The sequence below is a fragment of the Equus quagga genome, chromosome 3 (genome assembly GCF_021613505.1).
Source record: "Equus quagga isolate Etosha38 chromosome 3, UCLA_HA_Equagga_1.0, whole genome shotgun sequence".
NCBI classification, from domain to species: Eukaryota; Metazoa; Chordata; class Mammalia; order Perissodactyla; family Equidae; genus Equus; species Equus quagga.
This window is the reverse complement of record NC_060269.1, coordinates 105,263,243-105,283,260: the sequence shown is the minus strand read 5'-3', so window position 1 is coordinate 105,283,260 and position 20,018 is coordinate 105,263,243. Positions and strand designations below refer to the sequence as shown.

At 34.2% G+C, this 20,018-nt stretch overlaps 1 protein-coding gene across 6 annotated transcripts in view; it reads right to left on the bottom strand.

Moving 5' to 3' along the window:
* The window catches only part of EPHA5 (EPH receptor A5), a 329,244-nt gene that overhangs the window by 27,885 nt on the left and 281,341 nt on the right, over nt 1–20,018 (bottom strand). For all 6 annotated transcript variants that reach the window (XM_046657571.1, XM_046657573.1, XM_046657572.1 and 3 more), the window contains 5 exons: nt 17,333–17,400; nt 15,880–16,005; nt 14,958–15,143; nt 2,151–2,212; nt 523–732 (listed from right to left, as the gene is read on the bottom strand). In XM_046657571.1, the coding sequence (XP_046513527.1) occupies nt 523–732; nt 2,151–2,212; nt 14,958–15,143; nt 15,880–16,005; nt 17,333–17,400 (652 nt within the window). The remainder of the gene's footprint in view (nt 1–522; nt 733–2,150; nt 2,213–14,957; nt 15,144–15,879; nt 16,006–17,332; nt 17,401–20,018) is intronic.

Sequence of the window (20,018 nt, the reverse complement as noted above, 5' to 3'; positions counted from 1 at the left end):
GCATTAAAATACCTTCAGTAAACCAAACTTTTTGAAGGACTAGTTCTTCTGTTCCCTACCATATGAACCCTTAGGTTTGGGTGTTTCTGTATTTGTTTTACAAGTGAATACACTATATTGCAAAGAGTTTGTTACCCCATAATGCTATACATGTTTATATATTCACGTATATACATAATATATTTACTGCTTTTAATGTAGGAGATTCTTTAACTTTTTCTTTTACATTTAAGACTACATAATTTTTACATTGTTGTATTCACTTTGAACTCAAACTTTTTATTTTCAGTGTCTCTAGGGAAAAAATGAATTATTGAGATTTGTAAAGTGAATATTTTGATTATCTGAGTTTAATATTTAAATTTCCTGAAATCTAATAAGAAGAATTACGTGGATTTTTCATCCCCCACTTCTTCGTCTTCCTATGTTGGCAGAATGTCCCTTTTGCCATTTCCTTTAAAATCGTTGAAAATTAAATGCCTCTCGTCTAGTGTTCCAGAAAAGCATTCTGTTAGATCTTACCCTTGTGGTGTAGGCTGCCTCAGGATCATCTTCCAGCACTCTGGAAAGTCCAAAGTCAGACACTTTGCACACAAGGTTACTGTTGATTAAGATGTTTCTGGCAGCAAGGTCTCTGTGCACGTAGCCCATGTCGGAAAGGTACTTCATTCCCGCAGCGATGCCTCTCAGCATGCCAACAAGCTGAATCACAGTGAACTGCCCGTCGTTTTTCTGTAAAGATGATGTAGAAATATTAGTCCAGCAACACCAATGAGTGGGGGAAAACATAAAAGGATCTTCCTTCAATCCACAAATTAATACTATCACCAAATTCATGTGCAATTTCTATCTGAAGGAGAATGGACAAAGTTAGGAATGTATAGTTAACTTGGTAATGTTGATCAGTCCTCTGCTTTGTCAAAGCAGATAAAGCTTTTGAAAGCCCTTGTCAAAAATCTCATTTAGTTGTCTTTTTATGCATTGTAATTTCTTTATTCTCAGTCATCAGACGAGTGCGTTCATCATTCCAACCTAGTGCCTGCCTGGGTTAACACAGCACATTTTTGAGGTGCTTTAGAAAAAGCAAGCTGATAGGCGTATTGGAGTAAAGAAGTGGCCAGAGGAGATAAAGGGAGACTCTGAAGTAGCACATGGGATGGGGAGAACTGAGCAACGAGCAGGACAATGTTAGCATTTCTCTGACACGTGCTGTCTTTGTCACGGGCATTGAACTTACTGCAGACACACAGAACGAGGCTCAGCTGATGCTTATTTTGAAATAAAGGAATGATGTGAGCGTAAGAGGCAGGAGAACTTGAAGATATGGATAAGAAATTTGGCAAAGGAATCTGGTAGAGGTTGGAGATTGGAAGGGAATTTTGCCTTGTCAGTGGACCACTGTCATATCCAATGCACAGGCCCCTCGTATGATCATCATTAGTGTCACTGTCCCCTCACTCTTCCTAATCAATAGCAATCGTTGCTATATTGAAGGTGAAAAAAGGCCAGCCTACAGGTTTAATCAAGACTGAAAATATGTTACATTGTCTAGCACAAGCTATTTGCTAATAAAATGATATGTCATCATTTAAAATTTGGAGACTTACATATAAAAAAAAGGTATTTTCCTGAAACCAGGAAGATCCCACAACACTGCTTATTGTCTGTTACCAACGGCTCCTCTGGTACAAGTGCTAGTGGCTGGCCCTCAGCTGGATTATAAGCCTATTTGATCCCTACATCAATATAAGTGATCTGCATGGACCTTTCAGACATTTTTTCCTTGCTCTGTTTGATGTTACATACTTTGAGAAAGTTAAGTACTTGTAAAAGCTTCTCTTTTTCCCCCTTTTTTCCTTCCTTTTCTTTTTCTTTTCTTCCTTTTTTCCTTCCTTCCCTCTTTCTTTTAGTTTTTTGGGCAAGTTAATATACACTTAAATAAAACTGTAAAGGCATATAATTTCAATTTTATAAGTTTTTTAAAAAGGACAATTTTCAAACCAAAGTTAATTTTTGGAGTATAATTATCCTGACTCCAGATATTTCTATCTATTTAAAACTTGAGCTTTAAAGTGGCTCAATTTCAACTTCAATGTCATGACCAATATACAAATAACACTTTGAATAGTTAAATTTGTCTCAAATCTTACCTTTAAAAATGTATCTAAGGAGCCATTTTCCATATACTCTGTCACTATCATCACTGGTTTACCTGAAAAGAAAATAGTGGTATGAACTGCTGCTTTTTGACTTTGCACTCTCATCTAGAAAAAGTTTCTCTGGAAGTTCTATTAGAGTCTGAATTATATACATTCATTAAAAAAACATCATCTTTAAGCAACAAGTAAATTCCTGACATGATGATATCTTAGTGTAACGGGTAGTGTCAGTGAGAAAAAAGTATCATCATAATAATGATAGATTGACATTTAACAGATAAAGAAATACACAATTGTCAATATCAAAATCAATTTATGTAAAAACTGAGTTTCAAGATGAATTATATTTTAATAGAAGTAATGATATAATGTGCCAAATAATATCTAGCAAAGCACTGCAAACATATTCATCTTTCTCACAACTCTAAATAAAAACTCCTATCCAGTCTAACTGCCTTGTTTATGGTCCTTTGAATATATGTTGTATTTTCCTAACTCTATTTCTGTGTTCTTGTAACACCTTTCCTTGTGGCTACCTCCCTTTGCCCTCTCTGCCACACGTTTACAATCTCTATTAATCCAAACCGTTTCATTCTTCAAAGTGTTGTTCTAATTTCTCTTGCTTTCTGGAAACTTCTCTTACAATCATCATTTTTAACGGAAGGGATCCTCCTCCTCTGATATAGAATCGTAGCCTAGAGCTTAGCTGGATAGATTCGGGAGCCACGTTGCTTGCCTTTGAATCCCATATCAATCACTTACTATCATGTGTTCTTGGGCAAATCAGTTATTATCTCTGTGCCTGAGTTTTCTCATCTGTAAAATTAGGAAATTAATGGCACCTGCCTCATGAGTTGTTGTTAGTGTCCACCAAGTCATACGGTTATCCAAGGCATTTGGCATAGTGCCTACCACTTAGAATTTGCTATGTATTACTGTTTTACAGATTTAATCAACTTCATATCTGTGGGTTAACTTCCTTGCTAGATGTAAGTTGGCTAAGAGAATAGATCATATTTTATCTCCCATAAAATGATAGTTCTTTGTATATAATAGGTCTGTGATACAAGATGAAAATTATAAGAACAAAAATCCTTGTTATACGAGAAAATGCCTAAAACATGATTGTCAGTTTTATCATTCCACATTAACCTCACTATACTTAAATAAGCACCTTTATTCTTTAATAAAAGTATACTACATACAATTTAAATGTTAATTTAAACTATTTGAAGTAAAAGGAGACCTTATGATCACAAAATTACTATCTTATACATCCATTAACTAACTTTTTTATTATGAAGGGAAACAAGGCCTAGACAATCATGAAATGCATGATAATTAGCTTAATAACATTCTCCAGAAGGGCATCTATATTTTACTTAAGAAGTGATTAATTCAAGTCATATAATAAGAATCTGCAAATTTATTCATACATTATCCAGAAGTGTAAACAGAGATATAGAAAGTTAGACAATTACATATGAAAAAGAAATAACTAGGAAGTAAAAGGATTTTTCAGTCCGAAATCACTTAAAACTCTGTTTCGAGTAATAAGGTAGGACAGTCTAATTTCTCACTCAGATAATTATCTTCTGTTAAAATACTTTTGAAGCAATACTCTTAACAGAATGTGACATGCATATTATAAAAGCAGGCACATTTCTCTCCTCCTCTTTGAAGATTATAGAACTTATAAAAGAAGTTTGTCTAAAATAATCCATTTGGCATATGTTTGTAGATGCCTACATTGGGTGAAACATCACATGTGCAGGGAATATGCTTTGGAGATGCCATTTGATATGAACTTTGAAGACTGAAAGGGTCACTGATGTAATAAAAGGTGACAGATATTCCAGGAAGAAGAGGCAGCATGTGCCAACGGATCTTGTCATGAAAGAGCCCATCAAGTTCAAATACAGCTAGAGCCCTGGATTTTTGCTTTGTAAATCAGGAAGTGACAGGAGATGAGATGGGGAATACTGATTTTAAAGCTGCCTGGAAATGGAATATTTGAGTGAAAAAAAAAAGAAAAAAAGAATGGTTCATATTGGATTTGTGAAAGGCTCTGATGGAACAACAGAAAAATTGATTATAAATGTTTTTCCTCCTTAGTGTAATTGTATTTGAAGTTCACGCATAGAGAAATGCTTCCAATTTAACTTAATTTTAATGATCCTGCCACACTCATTTTAATGGATCTCAGATAAATTCTAAAATAGGTAAAATTCTGCTTTGGGTTCCAATCTCACATTTCAGAGTCCGTTTTAGCCTTTTATATTGTCGAAGCCCTTTTTATTTCAAAAGTCCAGAACTGATATACTTCCCCAAGGATGATAGCCAAAATATTTGATCATTGCTTTGGCACAGGTACCTACATGTCACAAGTTACACCAGCCATAATGCTAGTATATCTTGGACTGTCCTGCTGTACCCGACATCACCACTTCGTTTACCTAATTTCAGGAATCCAGAAGTACCCAGGGGTGAAGCTAACCAGGCATATAAAGGAGATACATGGATAACTCTGGCATCAGCTTTTTACCAAACAGTATAGAAGTATTTCAACAAATTTATAGCTAATAAGACCAAAAAGAGTATGTGCTTGTGGAACATCAGCCCCCATCAAACTAGAAGGAAGCCTACAATTTCTGGAATCAGCCTATGATTCCAAGAATCCTTCCTGTCTGTGTAGCTCTTTTCCTCTGACTTTAGCTCTCACCTATAGAAATCCACTGAGGGAGTTGTCATAGTATATTGGAATTGGAAGAGCTGAACTCCAGCAGATATCCAGGGAATACACTCTTCATTTTCCCTCATTGGCACCTTTCAGCTCATACCACGTGAGCAGATGCCTTGTCCATCAAAGGGAAACACTAATCTAAGTCTATCATTACCTACTCTGCCCTCAGTGCTTCATGATCACAGCATCTTACCTCTATTATTACTTACAGAACTTTCAGTTTCCTTCTCTCTTTTTCAAGAATTTCTTCTTCCTGTCTATCCTCTAATTTTTTGGACTCTCTTCTCACAGTTACCGGTCAGAGGTAAATACTTACTACTGGTTACTCAAGGCCTACTGAGCAGAAATTAGATAGAATCCCCATGTAAAAATATCTCTTTGTTGGGTAAATTTGTTCCTTAAATTCAACTCAAATTCACTAGACTTAGAAGAAAGAATTTATGCTCTAAAGGGAATGAACTGCCCAAAAACTTATTGACATTGAATAATATACATTTGGAAAGAAAAAAATGATTATTTTTTAGGGACATGGGCACCTGGTATTCATCCTGTAAGATCTTTTTAGCTTTCATCACCTAGTTTTAAAAGTCAGATTAATTATTTATGACAGTGTTGGTTGTAATGTCAATAACAAAAATGTTATTTGAGAAATATGATAGGCATCTAAAACACCTCTCATATTTCAGAAAATGGGTGAAAAGCAATTAAAATGAATGTTTGCAAACAAGTATGATCTTCTTTTGTTGACACGAATAAGACACTTCAGGACCCATTTGATTATTTTTCATGCTTGACTCATTTTAATGCTAATTATATTTAGTTTGGCTTATGTTTTGTCTCAGTTCCTGCTAGCCTGCAAGAATGACATAGCAATAATTAACGTGGCTTACTCTAACCCTGGTAAATTCAATAAAACTGTATAAATCTTTTTCCATTATCCACCTTGAAGTACAGACAAAGAGTAGATCTGCCAATAATTTTGAAAGCATATTATCAAAAATCTATATAAAAAGAGCTCATAAAGCATGTCAAAACACGATTTTAATCACAGACTAGAGTTTTTATATTACTTTATATTATTTATGAGCTCCCAGCCCAGGCCGAGTCTAAGTAGCAATAGAAACATTGTTTGTGGGATTCACCAACCTCATAGTTCATCATTTGGTATGGATAATCACCAAAGAATTACAATTTATTGATTCATTGAGTGTCTACTCTTTACAAGGCACAATGTTATTTTTAACTGTTATTGAAATTCTATAACAGTGATATTACAAAAGACATTTTTCAGAGAAAGAATGTGAGGCTTAAAAAGATTCAGCATATTACTGGAGTTGACTAATGCACTTCATATAAGAAGCAAAGTTGGGAATCAAATTTATGTCCATCTGACTGTAAAAGCGTTTTGCTTTCCTCCATCATATGATGCCTATAATTTCAAAATATCTTTTTTAAGTTTTCCTTTAAAATCTCACAAATGTTTACTTTTTTGTGTTAAGATGAGCTTGGTAATCATGACTATGTTATACCAAACTATTCAACCGTTGATGGCACATTGGGTGGGAATTCAGCTTCTCTCAACAAATAATATATTCTTACATATGACTATTACCTATATATGCTCCGAGTGTTCCAAAGTGTTCTATAGTGAAATGGTCTTGGATTCTACTTACATGAGGTATCTAAAGTACTCAAACCCATAGAAACAGAAAGTAGAAAGATGATTGCCAGTGGCTGGGAAGAGGGAGAAAGGAGAAGTTGCCGTTCAATGGGTATAAAGTTTGAGTTATGCAAGATGAAAAAGCTGTAGAGCTCAGCTACATAACATTGTGCTTATAATTAACAATACTGTACTGTACACTCAAAAATTTAAGAGGATGGGGCAAACCTGGTGGCACAGCATTTAAGTTCATGTGCTCTGCTTTTGCACCCTGGGGTTTGCCAGTTCAGATCCCAGGCACAGACCTAGGCACTGCATGTCAAGCCATGCTGTGGCAGAGGTCCCACATATAAAATGGAGGAAGATGGGCACAGATGTTAGCTCAGGGCCAATCTTCCTCAGCAAAAAGAGGAGGATGGGTGGCAGATGTTAGCTCAGGGCTATCTTCCTCAAAAAAAGGAAAAAAAAATTAAGAGGACAAAATGTGTGGGGTCTTTTTACCACAATAAAACAAATTGAGTTTGTTTTCTCATGTGAGTTTTTGGTGCTAATGTCCATCACAAATCCAAGAGACAAGAGAATATGCCACAGCCAGTAACTCAATCTTTTTCCATAAGATATCTCAAAGTTGGATAAAACAAACTTGCGGGAATGTTGATCTTGCCCTTGCTTTTCAGAGCAAGGCCCCTGACAAGTGGTATAGCTAACACCTGCGAGCTTGTTAGAAATGCAAAAACTCAGCGCCCAATTTGATCTACTGAAACAGATTCTGCATTTTAGTAATATCCTCAGAGGCCCATTAAATTCTGAGAAACACTGAGGACACATCACAAGAGCTGCAGCTAAAGCTGCGCTTATTATTTTATTTGCATTGATACCACCTGCTTTTCAGAAACCATTAGCTCATCAAAAACACATGATACCACTTAGGGCTATAAGGGAGCATTTGATTTAGAAGCATCATAATTCACTGGAAAACAATTGTCACTGGGTATCTCTGGGAAACATTTTACGAGACTTGTAAATAATTAAAGTAAATTTGTGCTTATGCTTATATATCTATAGTTTTATTTCACTATGCCATTCTATTTGGGTTGTATTCCATTTAGTATACAAGTATAGCAAGTGTTTGAAATTACTTTTATTTTTACCCAGAGGGATACTTGGGATAACTCAAATGTCATGATTCAATTATTAATGGTTAATGGTCAACCAGAAAATAGGATTCTGCTCTTGTAGTAGAAATAGATAACGTTTATTAAGCAGGAGGAGAGGAGGACAAAATATGGGGCAATTAGAACTTAGAGGGGTACATAGATTTAATTCCATTATGGTCCTTATTTGTTGGTTAACACTTTAGGAAAAATCATTTATAAAATTATACAATTTAATTTTGGGAAAAACGATAAAATCGAAAGTCTTTGTACCTTACCTGAGACAGGAACATGAAAACACCAAATGTCTCCATAAGTAGAAGTTGCAAACTTTCCATAATATCCTCTTTTATTTCAGAATATTTACATTGACACAAACTTTTTCATTAGGTGCTCATTTCTCAAATTAAAAATGGAATTTTCTGACATTAGTGAAGGTGGATATTTACTTATGAGTCAGAAATTATAGACATCTCAAAGAAGGTGGGGAATCTAAAAATTAACAAATCTGACAGCTTTGTTTTCTTAATAATAAAAATAACTTTAAAACATAATGTTTAATTCACTAACAGTCAATCTGTGAGCCAGTAAATCTCTGTTTCTATAGATCTATATTTTTTTCAGATGAGTAGAATTTAGATTTTTATCAGGAAGAGCACTTGTAAATATCTAATAATTATTTTATGTGTATTTATTAAACCTCTCTCTATGTCTTAACAAAGAAAAACAACTATCAAATTAATAAACCGACTTTTATTTATACTTCAGTTTTAAAGCTATTTATTTTCATCATGGTTTATCACTGGATAATAGAATTTGTTTCTTTTTGTGAAACAGAAGATGTAAAATTGAAGCCTACTCATTCTTCAAACATTTTTATTATGTTTATTATGTTTAGTCCTTCTCAGGACTAAAGGTAAGTCCAACTTTATACACAGCATGTTATTGGATGCTTAGAGGGCTCTCAAACGCAACTTGTCCACAACTGAAATGTTGATTACCAACCACAGTCTTGCTCCTCCTAGACTTTTCCCCATAAATGGCAATTCCTTTCTTCGAGGTACTCAGGACAAATAATTTATAATTATCATTGACTCATCTCCTATTCTCACACTCCAACTCTAATCCACAAGAAGCCTTACTGTGATTGCCTTCAAAATATCTACAGAATTCAACTACTATTCTCTATCTTATTAGATCACTACCCTGATCTAATCCAAAATGAGATGAAAATAATGTCATCACTGCTGCCTGCGTAAACACTCGCTCCTACTATCTACAGTCAACACAGCAGCCTGACTGATCTCATTAATGTAGAAATCAGATTCTATTGGCTCTAAAGGGTCCAAAGCTCAGGTTGAGAGATGGTCTTTGCAGAGACCAAAGAGTTCATGCACTCTTTATCCTCCTACTACATCTCCAAGTTAAGATCTTACCAGACTCCTCTCATTCATTCATTGAAGCAACACTGGCCTTCCTGCTGTTTCTTGAACATTCCATGCAAGTTCCATTCAAGCCTTTCTGGTCCTTTTTTCTGTAACATTCTGCCCCTAGATTTTGGTAAGGCCTACACATTCACTTTATCCAAGCCTTATCAGAGAGGCCTTTCTCTAAATAAAATAGAAACCACCAACCCTTAATAGAAGAAATCCCTAATCTCCTCACCTAGCTTTATTTTCTCCATTTAATATATTATAATGAATTTTTTCATTTAGTTTTTCTCCTTCACCCAAAGGTAAGCTCCATAAAGGTAGGAACTCGGTCTGTTAATCTTTTCTGTATCCCATTGATTAACAGAGGTAGGCATGTGTTAATTGATCAATTAATACCTTTTGAAGAAATAAATTTTTCTGGTCAAGTGTATAGCGAATGATGAAATATGAGGTTGGTAATGTACACCATTCAAGAGCTTGGGTTTTGTTGTCAAACAGAACTGTTTTAAAATCTGGCATTATCCTATGCTAGTTTTACAACATTGCATGAGGTATTTAAGCTCTTAAAAGTTAATTTTTCCCATCTGTAAAATATGAACAAATGCTAGTGTCTACAGGATAGCATTATTGTCCAGATTAAAGGAGATAATATATAAAGAGCATTAAGCTTAGTAAATTTGTAAAGTTATGTTAACCACTAGTAGCAGCAATAATTGTTATATGCAAGACCTTTTGAAAAGATTCTCATGCAATTTCCTCCATATGAATTTTAACTTTTTTCTAAAACACCCATGGTTTCATAAAATAAAGTTTTCAAATTAGAATATAAACTATCACTCTAACTAGTTTTAAATATTTACATAACTGCAGTGTAGTCATTTGCTCATTTAATATCATTCACATCTTTTTTTTTTAAATAACCTAATGTATCTGGTTCTGTGATAGACACTAGGGGGGTTATAAACAGATCAGTTTCAAGAAGCTCATTGTGTAGCAAGGACAATAAAACATGTGGAGAGATAACTATGATATAACGTATAGCATGACAAAATGCAGAGAAATGCAACGAGAGCTTATAAGATTGTCTCTAGCTGAGAATTCATTCATTCAACAAATATATGCAATGCCACACATGCGGAGCACTGATGTAGGGACAGATAGGTGAACAAAACGAAACAAAAACTTCTGCTCTTTGCAGCTTGTATTCTAATATAGAACTGGGAAGCTTCCCTTTACTCAGACAGTAGACATTATTGTGGGCCTACTCTAAGCCAGGCAGACACGGAGGACAGAAGGAAAAATGAAGATAAATGACAGTGATCTCACGGAAAAGGTCACATTTAAGTTCAACGCGAAGGTCAAGTAGAGCTGAGGAAAGTCAAGAGGACATTTTAGGGATGAATGAAGTATCTCAATGGGGTAGAATCAGAACTAGGTAGTTTTCGAGAAAGGGAATAGTCAAATATGGAGACATGGCCAAGTTACATCAGGTTAAGTATCGAAAGATATGTATTTTGCTTGATTTGTTTGCGTATTTGGTGATAAAGCATGAGCAGAAAGCAGTGATTTAGTAAAATCTACCTTAGGACAATAGGTATGGAATGGACTAATGTGGGAAAGTACCAAAATAGGAAAACTAGTTTGAAGATTGTTGAAATAGACCCAGATAATATATAATAAGGGCCTGTAAAATGAAAGTGACTTTATGAGATAGACTAAAATGCTATACTTGAAAGATAAATACAAATTTATATAACAGGTTAGAATTGTCTGACAATTTAAATAATCAATTGTTATTGAATGTGCTATCTCCTCAGACGTAGAAAAAGAAATAGGGAGAAATTCAGCTAATGTTCCTCTTTTTTTTAATTTATTAATTTTACAGAAGAACTAAGTTTATTTGTACACAATCCTACATTAAGAAATATAACTATGAATATTTCTAAGACTCAGTAGAAATATTCCTTTAGTCAATTTTGATTTACATGGATGGAAGAAGATAAATCTTAAAGAACTAAGGACGCTGCAAGGGAAAAATTACAATTTTTTTCCCTTTTTATTTTATTCCTGAATCTCTTTAAATAGTAAAAGCTGGCACTGTGTATATTACATTAAAGCATCTTGCATTGCAAATGAGTCAATTAAGCCAGGACCTATGGGTTTTTTACATCATTTTTCACGAAGCCTCTCCAGAATATGTCTCCATTTATGATGTGTCTTGTTTAACAACAAGTCACAGAAGGAATTTGAATGAGGGACCATGTTTCTGGCACATTGGGCAGTGATACAGGAAAGATGAAGGTTCGTGATGGCACCACCCATAGGAGTGCTACTTCAGACTCCCTACCTCAGCTTCATCAGAAAAATCACAAGATTTAGTTGCACTTATGTCTCATTATCTGTGTGCTGCAGGTTGAGAATAATTGCTGAATAAATTAGCATCAGATCAGAGAGCATGAAATTAAGGACACAAATAAAGTGAGTTGCAACATGGTAAATTAAAAACAAGTTGAAGACTTCCTAAGTTCATTCATGAAGAGCTACATTTATGAAGGAAAAATACAGTTTCAATTCACATGGAACAAAAAATAAGACCCAGAAATATTTTAAATATTTACAATTTGCCTGACTTATATATGTAACTTCATGGCAGCAATCCGAAATAGAATACTCCATTAGGAGATTAGAAATTTAAAATTTGTCTTCTCACCCACAGTACTGTTACTCTTAATAGACTAGCATTTACAGGATTTAGATACGATCATCTATTGATAATGACAATTGCTTCTAAAAGCAAAGGTTTCAAGTGCCTATAAAATATATAAAAAATTTAGCTGTCTTAGTATGAGAAGTTTAGTTGCCTCAGTCAGGACCCATTCACATAAAAGAAGTTCTGTAATAAATCAGGGGTCTATAAAAGTGGGTGAATATGGGTTCTAATAATTTTGGGTGTTGTTTACTAGTATCTGATGGATTCACTTAAACAGATTAAAATAAATACTTATTCACTACTATAATTACCTGCAATTTTGTTGACACACACACAAATATATCTTAATTTAATCTGCATAACAATCTCATAAGGTATGTATGATTTTCTGCCTCTTGTGTGCCATTGAGGCTCAAAGTGTTTAAGTATGGTGACGATGGATTGGTTTAGGTTTAGGCATAACAGGTTTGCATAAATATTTAGGACATCTGTGTGTCTTCAAGGAGCAAATATTGTTTTTACATAGAAGCTAAAAAATATATATGCAAAAGAGACAAAATTAGAGGGAAGATTTGAGTGAGAGTTTTGGACACATGTAGGAAACTTACAGACAGTTGCAAAAATCCTTACCTAGGCACAGTGTTCAAAAGAAGGAGAAATTACTTCAGAGTGAAGTGATGAGGGACTGTTTTGTGGAGGTGATGGAAGTTGAATAGGGTTTTGAGGGAACTGAAAAGATTGTGAATATGAGGGTATAAGTTTCAGAGAAAGAGGCAACGTAGGCAAGGCAAGATATCAAGTACATTAAAATGGACTAAGAATGAAATTGATAGGGAGGAGCTCAGAGCACAGGAAGAAAGATAATTGGAAAAGCAATAACTATATATTTATTAAGTACCTACTCTGTGCCATGCCCATTCTAAACTTTACCTATATTAATTCATGTCATCTTTACAACATCACTACGAGGTATTCTTACTCCGTGTCACTGATGAGGAAACTAAGGCTGAATGTTTAAATAACTTGTGCAAAGCCACATACTAGTTTATGGCAGAACCAAAATTAAAATCAGATTCATGTCTAGATCCATAGTTCATGTTCTTGACCATTATACAATACTGTCTTTCATTGTAGTAAGAGTGATCTGACACTGTTCTAAACATCACATGTTAAGTTATTACAGAGGGTAGATTGGCTGCCTATAGAGCTTAACATTTACCATGGGTAATAGGAAGTCATGGTCAGAGTTTATGTGAGGAAGTTGAATTTGGCAGCCATATTTAAGGATGAGAAGAAGACATGAAATTTATAAAATACTTGCATAATATTATTACTATGACTATCATTAAAAACTATATTTTATATTAGATAACACCATTCCTGCATAGGAAATAATTTTACTCAATCATTGTTATTATAATTCTTGTTCCTACAGTATCTAACACCACACACTATCACTGATGTCTGTTAAGGGTCCTTCCCCTCAGGTAGAATATAGTCATATTCAAATTCTGACTTCATTTTATTGTAGTGGTGACCATCTTCTTCATGTTATATTCGTATTTCAAATATTCCTGACCATTCATTGTAGTGTATAATTTTTGTAAAATGCTTTAATTTCTTTTATTCCTTTCAAAGAATGTAGTTTTCCTTGTCCCTCATTTGCATCTCTCTTGTCCCTGCCTCCCACCTTTCTTTAGGAAATTTTTTGTTCTGATAAGACCTCAGAATGTCCTTCTTGCTCCAGTCATACCCTTCTTGGGTAGCCTTCAAGGGGTAAATAAGGTATGGGCATGTACCCAATTGGAGGAAGAAAACGCATCTAAGTTTTGAAGAAACCCATAAATCTGCAGGTTATTTTATTGCTATGCTACATTCCTCTATGAACATTCTTACTGGAGATGTGTATTTCTTTGAGAAGTGGAGAAAAACAGTCTCCCAGCAATACTGTCTGATTCAGAAGTTTAACCAATTCAACATGATACTTTGGCTGTGGTCTCTTTCTAGAACTCGTGAGGGGCTTCTACATTCTTATCTGTGATATATTGCGGTGAATCATGAGTTGGGAATTAATCTGTTATTTACCAGGTAAGTATTTTGATTTGTTTCTTTTGTCCTTCTTTATTGTGAAAAGTTGTGTTTTTCTTGTTGCTGTTGTTTTGTTTTTTGATATTTACAAGCTAAATGGTACAAATAGATATCCAATCAACTGATAGTAGGTTGAGAACATTTACTGAATAGACACTGCTGGTATGCATATTTGGCCTATATATAACTCAAGACTTGATTACTAGTAACTGGAAGTTGAACAAATGCTTGAAAGAAAGTCTAGGAATTGTTTCTTGCCAAAGTTTTTAGATGGATTTTAGAAAGTGGTATGTAGAGTATGAGGGATAAAGGAAGGAATGAGAATACAGAGGAAACAGCAAAGAAAGAATGGATTAAAAGAAAATAAAGGCCTCCATTATGTGTCACTTAAATACCTTCTGGGATGACTGAGAAGTGATTTGATATCCTTATATTGGGAAGTTCACCACATAACCACATTTATAAGACACAAATAAAAATGTAAAAGATGTAAAATCCTAGATATTTCTGAATAAAAGCTAGATTTGTTTTAACAAAATCATAAGTCTCAAGAAATTTTCCAGTCTTTGAATAAAAGCAATATATTTGCTATGAAGAACTGCTTAAAAGGTGGCAGGGCACCTGTGGTTATAATTTTAAACCTTAAACTTCAGTGGCTCAATCAAAACTCTCAAGTTAACATTTCATTAGGATAAAAAGTGAAAGAGTCAAGAGAAAAAAATTTGATATTTTTACTCCTTCTTTTTTCTGGATACACTTTCTCTGGCACAGAATTCATAGTAACTGAGTTAATACACATGTTTTGAAAAAAATAAATGAAATTCAGGTCCATTAAAGACCAGCGTTGATGAGAATCTACTAAAATATAGAACAATTATTAATATTAGAGAGATTGTTAATAACATTATTATGGCTAGTTTTCCCTCTATTTGAAATTAATAATGGCCTAGTAGAAGAAATCCAGTTATTCATGATACACACACACATGCATAATTTGACATTGTACTTACTTTTGGTCACTACACCTTCTAAGTGAATGATGTTAGGATGATCAAACTGCCCCATGATACTTGCTTCACCCAGGAAATCTCTGCGTTGCTTTTCGGTATAGCCTACTTTCAGAGTTTTGATTGCCACAGGTAATTCTCTTTTTCCTGGAAGTTTCAAACGTCCACTACAAACTTCACCAAATTCACCTTGTGATATAGATGGAAAAACACACAATCTCATTTGAAATCCTTACTCCAATAACACTCTAAAGCACTCTTTGAGTATTAAGGTTTAGACAAAATAGAGTTAAAAAGGGAGTTCAAACTTCTTTATCAACTTTCATAGAAATAAATGGCACATTGGGAAAAACCATCTACAAGTGATCATAAAACAATCTGTGGGTTTGTTAGCTTCATCCATCTCACCTAAAAAAACCTCACTAGACACATTAGAAAAAAATTAAAAGCAGCTGACTGAAATGACTTCCTTCTTCCTTCTCTTTCTACTCTAGCCAGTGCCATTAATGAGAAAAGGAGAAAAGGTTACAGCAGGACAAAAAGGAATTGATTTTAAGAAAGAAATGATTCATAAATAGAATAATTGGGTGCTTGAACTGTGTAAATACTTTTGGGTATTACAAATTATATATGCATAATATATGGGACATAATATATACGGACTATAACAAACAGTAGATGGTGAAACACTATGTTGAAATGTACATATATTTGCTGGTTTATTTTTTTATTTCATAAACTGACATTTGCTGGTCTAAGTATGAACTACACAGAAGGTAGCCTTAAAATACACTCAATTACATACCACTTTGAAAGCAAGTCAATTACGAAAGATTAAAAACATTCTGCTCTGGAATAGAACATTGATATATTACATTCTATAATCTCAGCACAAGTTAAAAGTCCAAGTTAAACACTGCCTTACCTGCTCCGATAACTCTTTCAATGGTGATGCATGAAGCTTCTATCTCCTTGGCAAATTCATGGACAGCTTGATTAGGATCCTCATAGGTATGGGGATCAATATAAGTTCTTACTCCTGGCAGTTTAACTGTAAAAATAAATGGGCATTAAAATAGAAGTGCTGTGATGGATGAGTGAAATTATAAACTCTAACACGCAACTACGGCTTAGATCCCTACTTCCTGTAATGGCCAAGCTGCAAGGACAGACCCTCTCGAGTTATAGGAGTCGTTTGTACAGCTTTCTCACTTTTATGATTTTAGAAATCTGGATTATTGGTATGTACAAGACATAGACATGTGACGACATATTTGAGTAAATACACCTTTCAACAATAGTGTTCACAGAGTCAATCTCTGGAGCAAACTAAGACAATTTTGTTTACTAAACTGAACAGTTAAATGCTAGCGGTTTATTTGTTGTTTTGTTATTTCATGTTTCATTTGGAATATCATCACAGAGGATTAATTTTGGTCTTACAAAAAATAATTTAAAATAACTTCTCTGGTGCTTTGGTCCAGTAAGACTGACATGGAAGTCAGAAAGAAAAATAGAAGTTGTACTTCTCGCTCTACCTCTGTTACTCCATGTCGTTTTACAAGAGCCTATGTTCTATGAGGCTCAGTGTCACCACATTTAAAGGCTACCAATATCACCCTCACAGTGTTTTTTGATGGTAAATAACATTAAGTAAGATAGGATAATGAGAATGGACTCAATGCTTTGCAGAGTGAATTATGGCTTTAAGGATTTTCACTTTTCCATCATGGCAGGGACAAAAACAAAAGAAACTCTTTTTGTCATTTACTTGGCAAATCAACTCACAGTATACTATTTAGGAAAAAAGTGAGCATATCAAAATACCATTAATTAGAACTCATTTACGCTAATTTTTCAAGCTCATAATTAAACCTTGATTTTCTGCATTTCTTAAAAGTTTAGTATCTTTCAACTCATTTGAACCAAGGTTGCTGCTACAGCATCTGCTCAGGGAAATTCCTGCTGTAATGCTAGAGAAAGAAGAAAAAATACTGAAAAACTGTATTTATTTAATCTAGTGGTATTGTTTAATGATAGATTTCTGCTGACTGTATGATAGACTCGGCTATGAATTAAAATTGGCCTGGAAATTTGGTTTGAAATATAATAGCTTTTTATATTAAGCAAAAAGTTTCTATTCGAATGATTCTAATGAAAGTATGCTTTAAAGAATTGAATAAACCATCCAGCTGTTGCTTAGGGCCAGCCAGCAATGCCCCAAGCCCATATGCTTTACAGGAATGTAACAGATCACTCACATTTTTTAACAGAATATTTTTGGTCAGTTATTACAAATCTCCTAGCCTGAAAAGAAACCAAAAAACAATAACGTCTCCCCTACTTTGTTTTCTTTTGACTTTTTACAATTTGCTTACTGTGCCCATTATGAAAATGCATCTTTTCCTCTTCTGGATCTTGTTTGGCTTTGCTGTAACCACACCGCCTGGAACAGAGTAAGCTACAATCAGCCACGTCTCTGAGTGGTGAATCATATCAAGCCCAGAAGAATGAAATACAATTGAACTGATTGCAACCCTAACTGATTTTCACACTAGAGGTATGAAATAACACCAATACTCCTTTTGGATGAATTTTATTTCCTCAGCCAACATCCCTCACTCTTGCCCAGATTTCCCTGAGAAGTCTGAAGCCATCCAAACTTATTTTTAAACTTCTCTTCGCCATGTACTATATGTAGTATATACTATATTTTTTTAGTTTTTAATCATTCATAATGGACTGAAATCCCTAACTACCCCTTTTCTGATGCTTCTTGCTCCTCTCTTTATTTACGTGGACATTTCCCTAGGTCCTCTGCACGAACTTCTCCGGTTCTCTCTTGTCAATCCATACATTTATATCAATTTAACTAATACCTCTACCCCTCTGGGTTAATTATTTTAAGAGTTATCACACTGCCAATGGCCTTGGTCCCTTAAGATCAAAGCCTTATTCATATGTACTTCACAACAAATTAGTTGCTAAATCCCAAGCATTATATAACATAAAAGTCTTAAGATCCATATTTTCCTTTTCATTAGCTCTACCACCTCATCAATTAAGGCTTTGCTATTTTTCATTTGAAATCCTATAAGTGCCTCCGGACTGATGCCCGGTGCTCTATAAGTGCTTTCCTAAAACTCTACTAGACTTGGCTGTAGCCAAATATTGTAAATAAGATACTTTTCTACTGTGTTAGCTGTCTCCTGCAAAGTCTCCAATAAAATAAGAGAGTAAAGATTCTTAAACATAGACCAAATGCAGATTTTCTATATCATCTCCAACTGTTATCTTCAAGTGTACTAAAATTTATCCTCAAGGATCCAAGATATTTCTCCGTGCTTCCACACATTTGCATATACTGCTTCCTGAAGCTAGGATATTTTTCCTAACAATTTCCACTTAACAAAATACAATTCATTTTTTGCCTTCTTCATGTGTTTTTTTCCTGATATCCCAACTTAATGAAATCTTTCCTCCTCTGAGCCCATCCTTCTGTACCCCTCTCCTGGGGTGACTCCCATTCTAAAATGCACATAGTCATTTGAGTATGTTTTTTGGCTCTCTTACTGCTTGTCAGTTTCTTGAATGGCAGTAACTAGCATTCATCTATAAATTTCTGCAGTGATCTAGCTTCTGGCTCAGAGTCGACACCAAAAATATTTGTCACATTGATGAGTGAATAAATGAATGAGTGAACGATATTTTGATTGTATCTACACAATGACAAGTGTCTGGAGAGGGAATACACTGATGAATACTAAGTTGATGTAGTACATGATTAACCATATAACAGTAAAACAACTGACAAATAAAAATATTTAAATTATTTTTAGCGAAACTCTAAGGGAGTGAATTTACTATTCATATGCTTCGTAACAAAAATGAGTTTATTAAAAACACAATTTTCATTTATTTCTGCATAAAGAAAATACAGCCAAAATGGCAGATTGACAACATACTTTCATTAGAAGGTTGGTTGAAAACTACTATGTGATGCAAACGAAATGTCCAATTGACGTGTACTAATGAGGACTGTCTTTGATTACATATTCTAGGATGCTTCTTAAATATGTGGATATTTTGATATAAAAGGAAGCCTGTTTTATTCTATATTGTTTTTTAGTGTGTATTATACATGTATTATCAAAATAGATAACCCATCCTTATGCCATTTTTTGAAAAGATACAATTATTTTCATTTTATCATATTAAAAATTGGCAATTTAAGAGTAAAGTACAGATGATAAAATTTGAGTAAACTTGAAGCAATATACTTAATACATACAGTGTTTTGGGGTGAGGAAAAGTACACAGTGGGGATCTGGTGACTGTTCAACAGTTACTCATAACACTTAGATGCATTTGTCATTCAAGAGCCCTTAAAGACATCTTGAAAAAAACCTCACCACAATGAAGTAGAGAAAAAAACAAATACATAAAATCATTCTGAAATTACATTTGGTCTATTCAAGCTGACACTTAAAGTATTTTAATACATTGCTCATAATTTTTCTAGATATTACATTATTCTTTCAATCTTTAATGTATGTGCCTCTAGAGAGAAATTATTGATACTTTTTTAAACCAATGTTTTAAATACAATTGTGTGAAGTCATCCTGAAATTTATGGTTTTTAAATAATACTGACAAAAAAACCTTTGTTAAAGGAATTCTAAAGAGACCTAAAAAGTATACAAGTTCTTGTAGTTTACATTAGAAAACAAACACCCATTCAACTCTCCCTTCAATTCTCCCACCTTCAAAAACAAAACGAAGCTTCCAAACGTGTAGCCTCAAACAGTCTTTATCATTAACTAAGCCTCATGGATTTTTAAACTGCATACAAATTCCTCATATGAAAATGGAAATAAAACTTTGGATCCCACCTAATGATTTGGGAATACCTTGGTGAGGAGTGGTTAACATTTTAACACCTAGGGTGGGTGTCAGGAGGGCAATAGAAAGGAGTTATTTTTGACTATGGCCATCTCTGGAGCTCTATAATATATACGGCAGCCTGTCACATTAACATATAAAATTAAGTTCTTGAACCCCCCA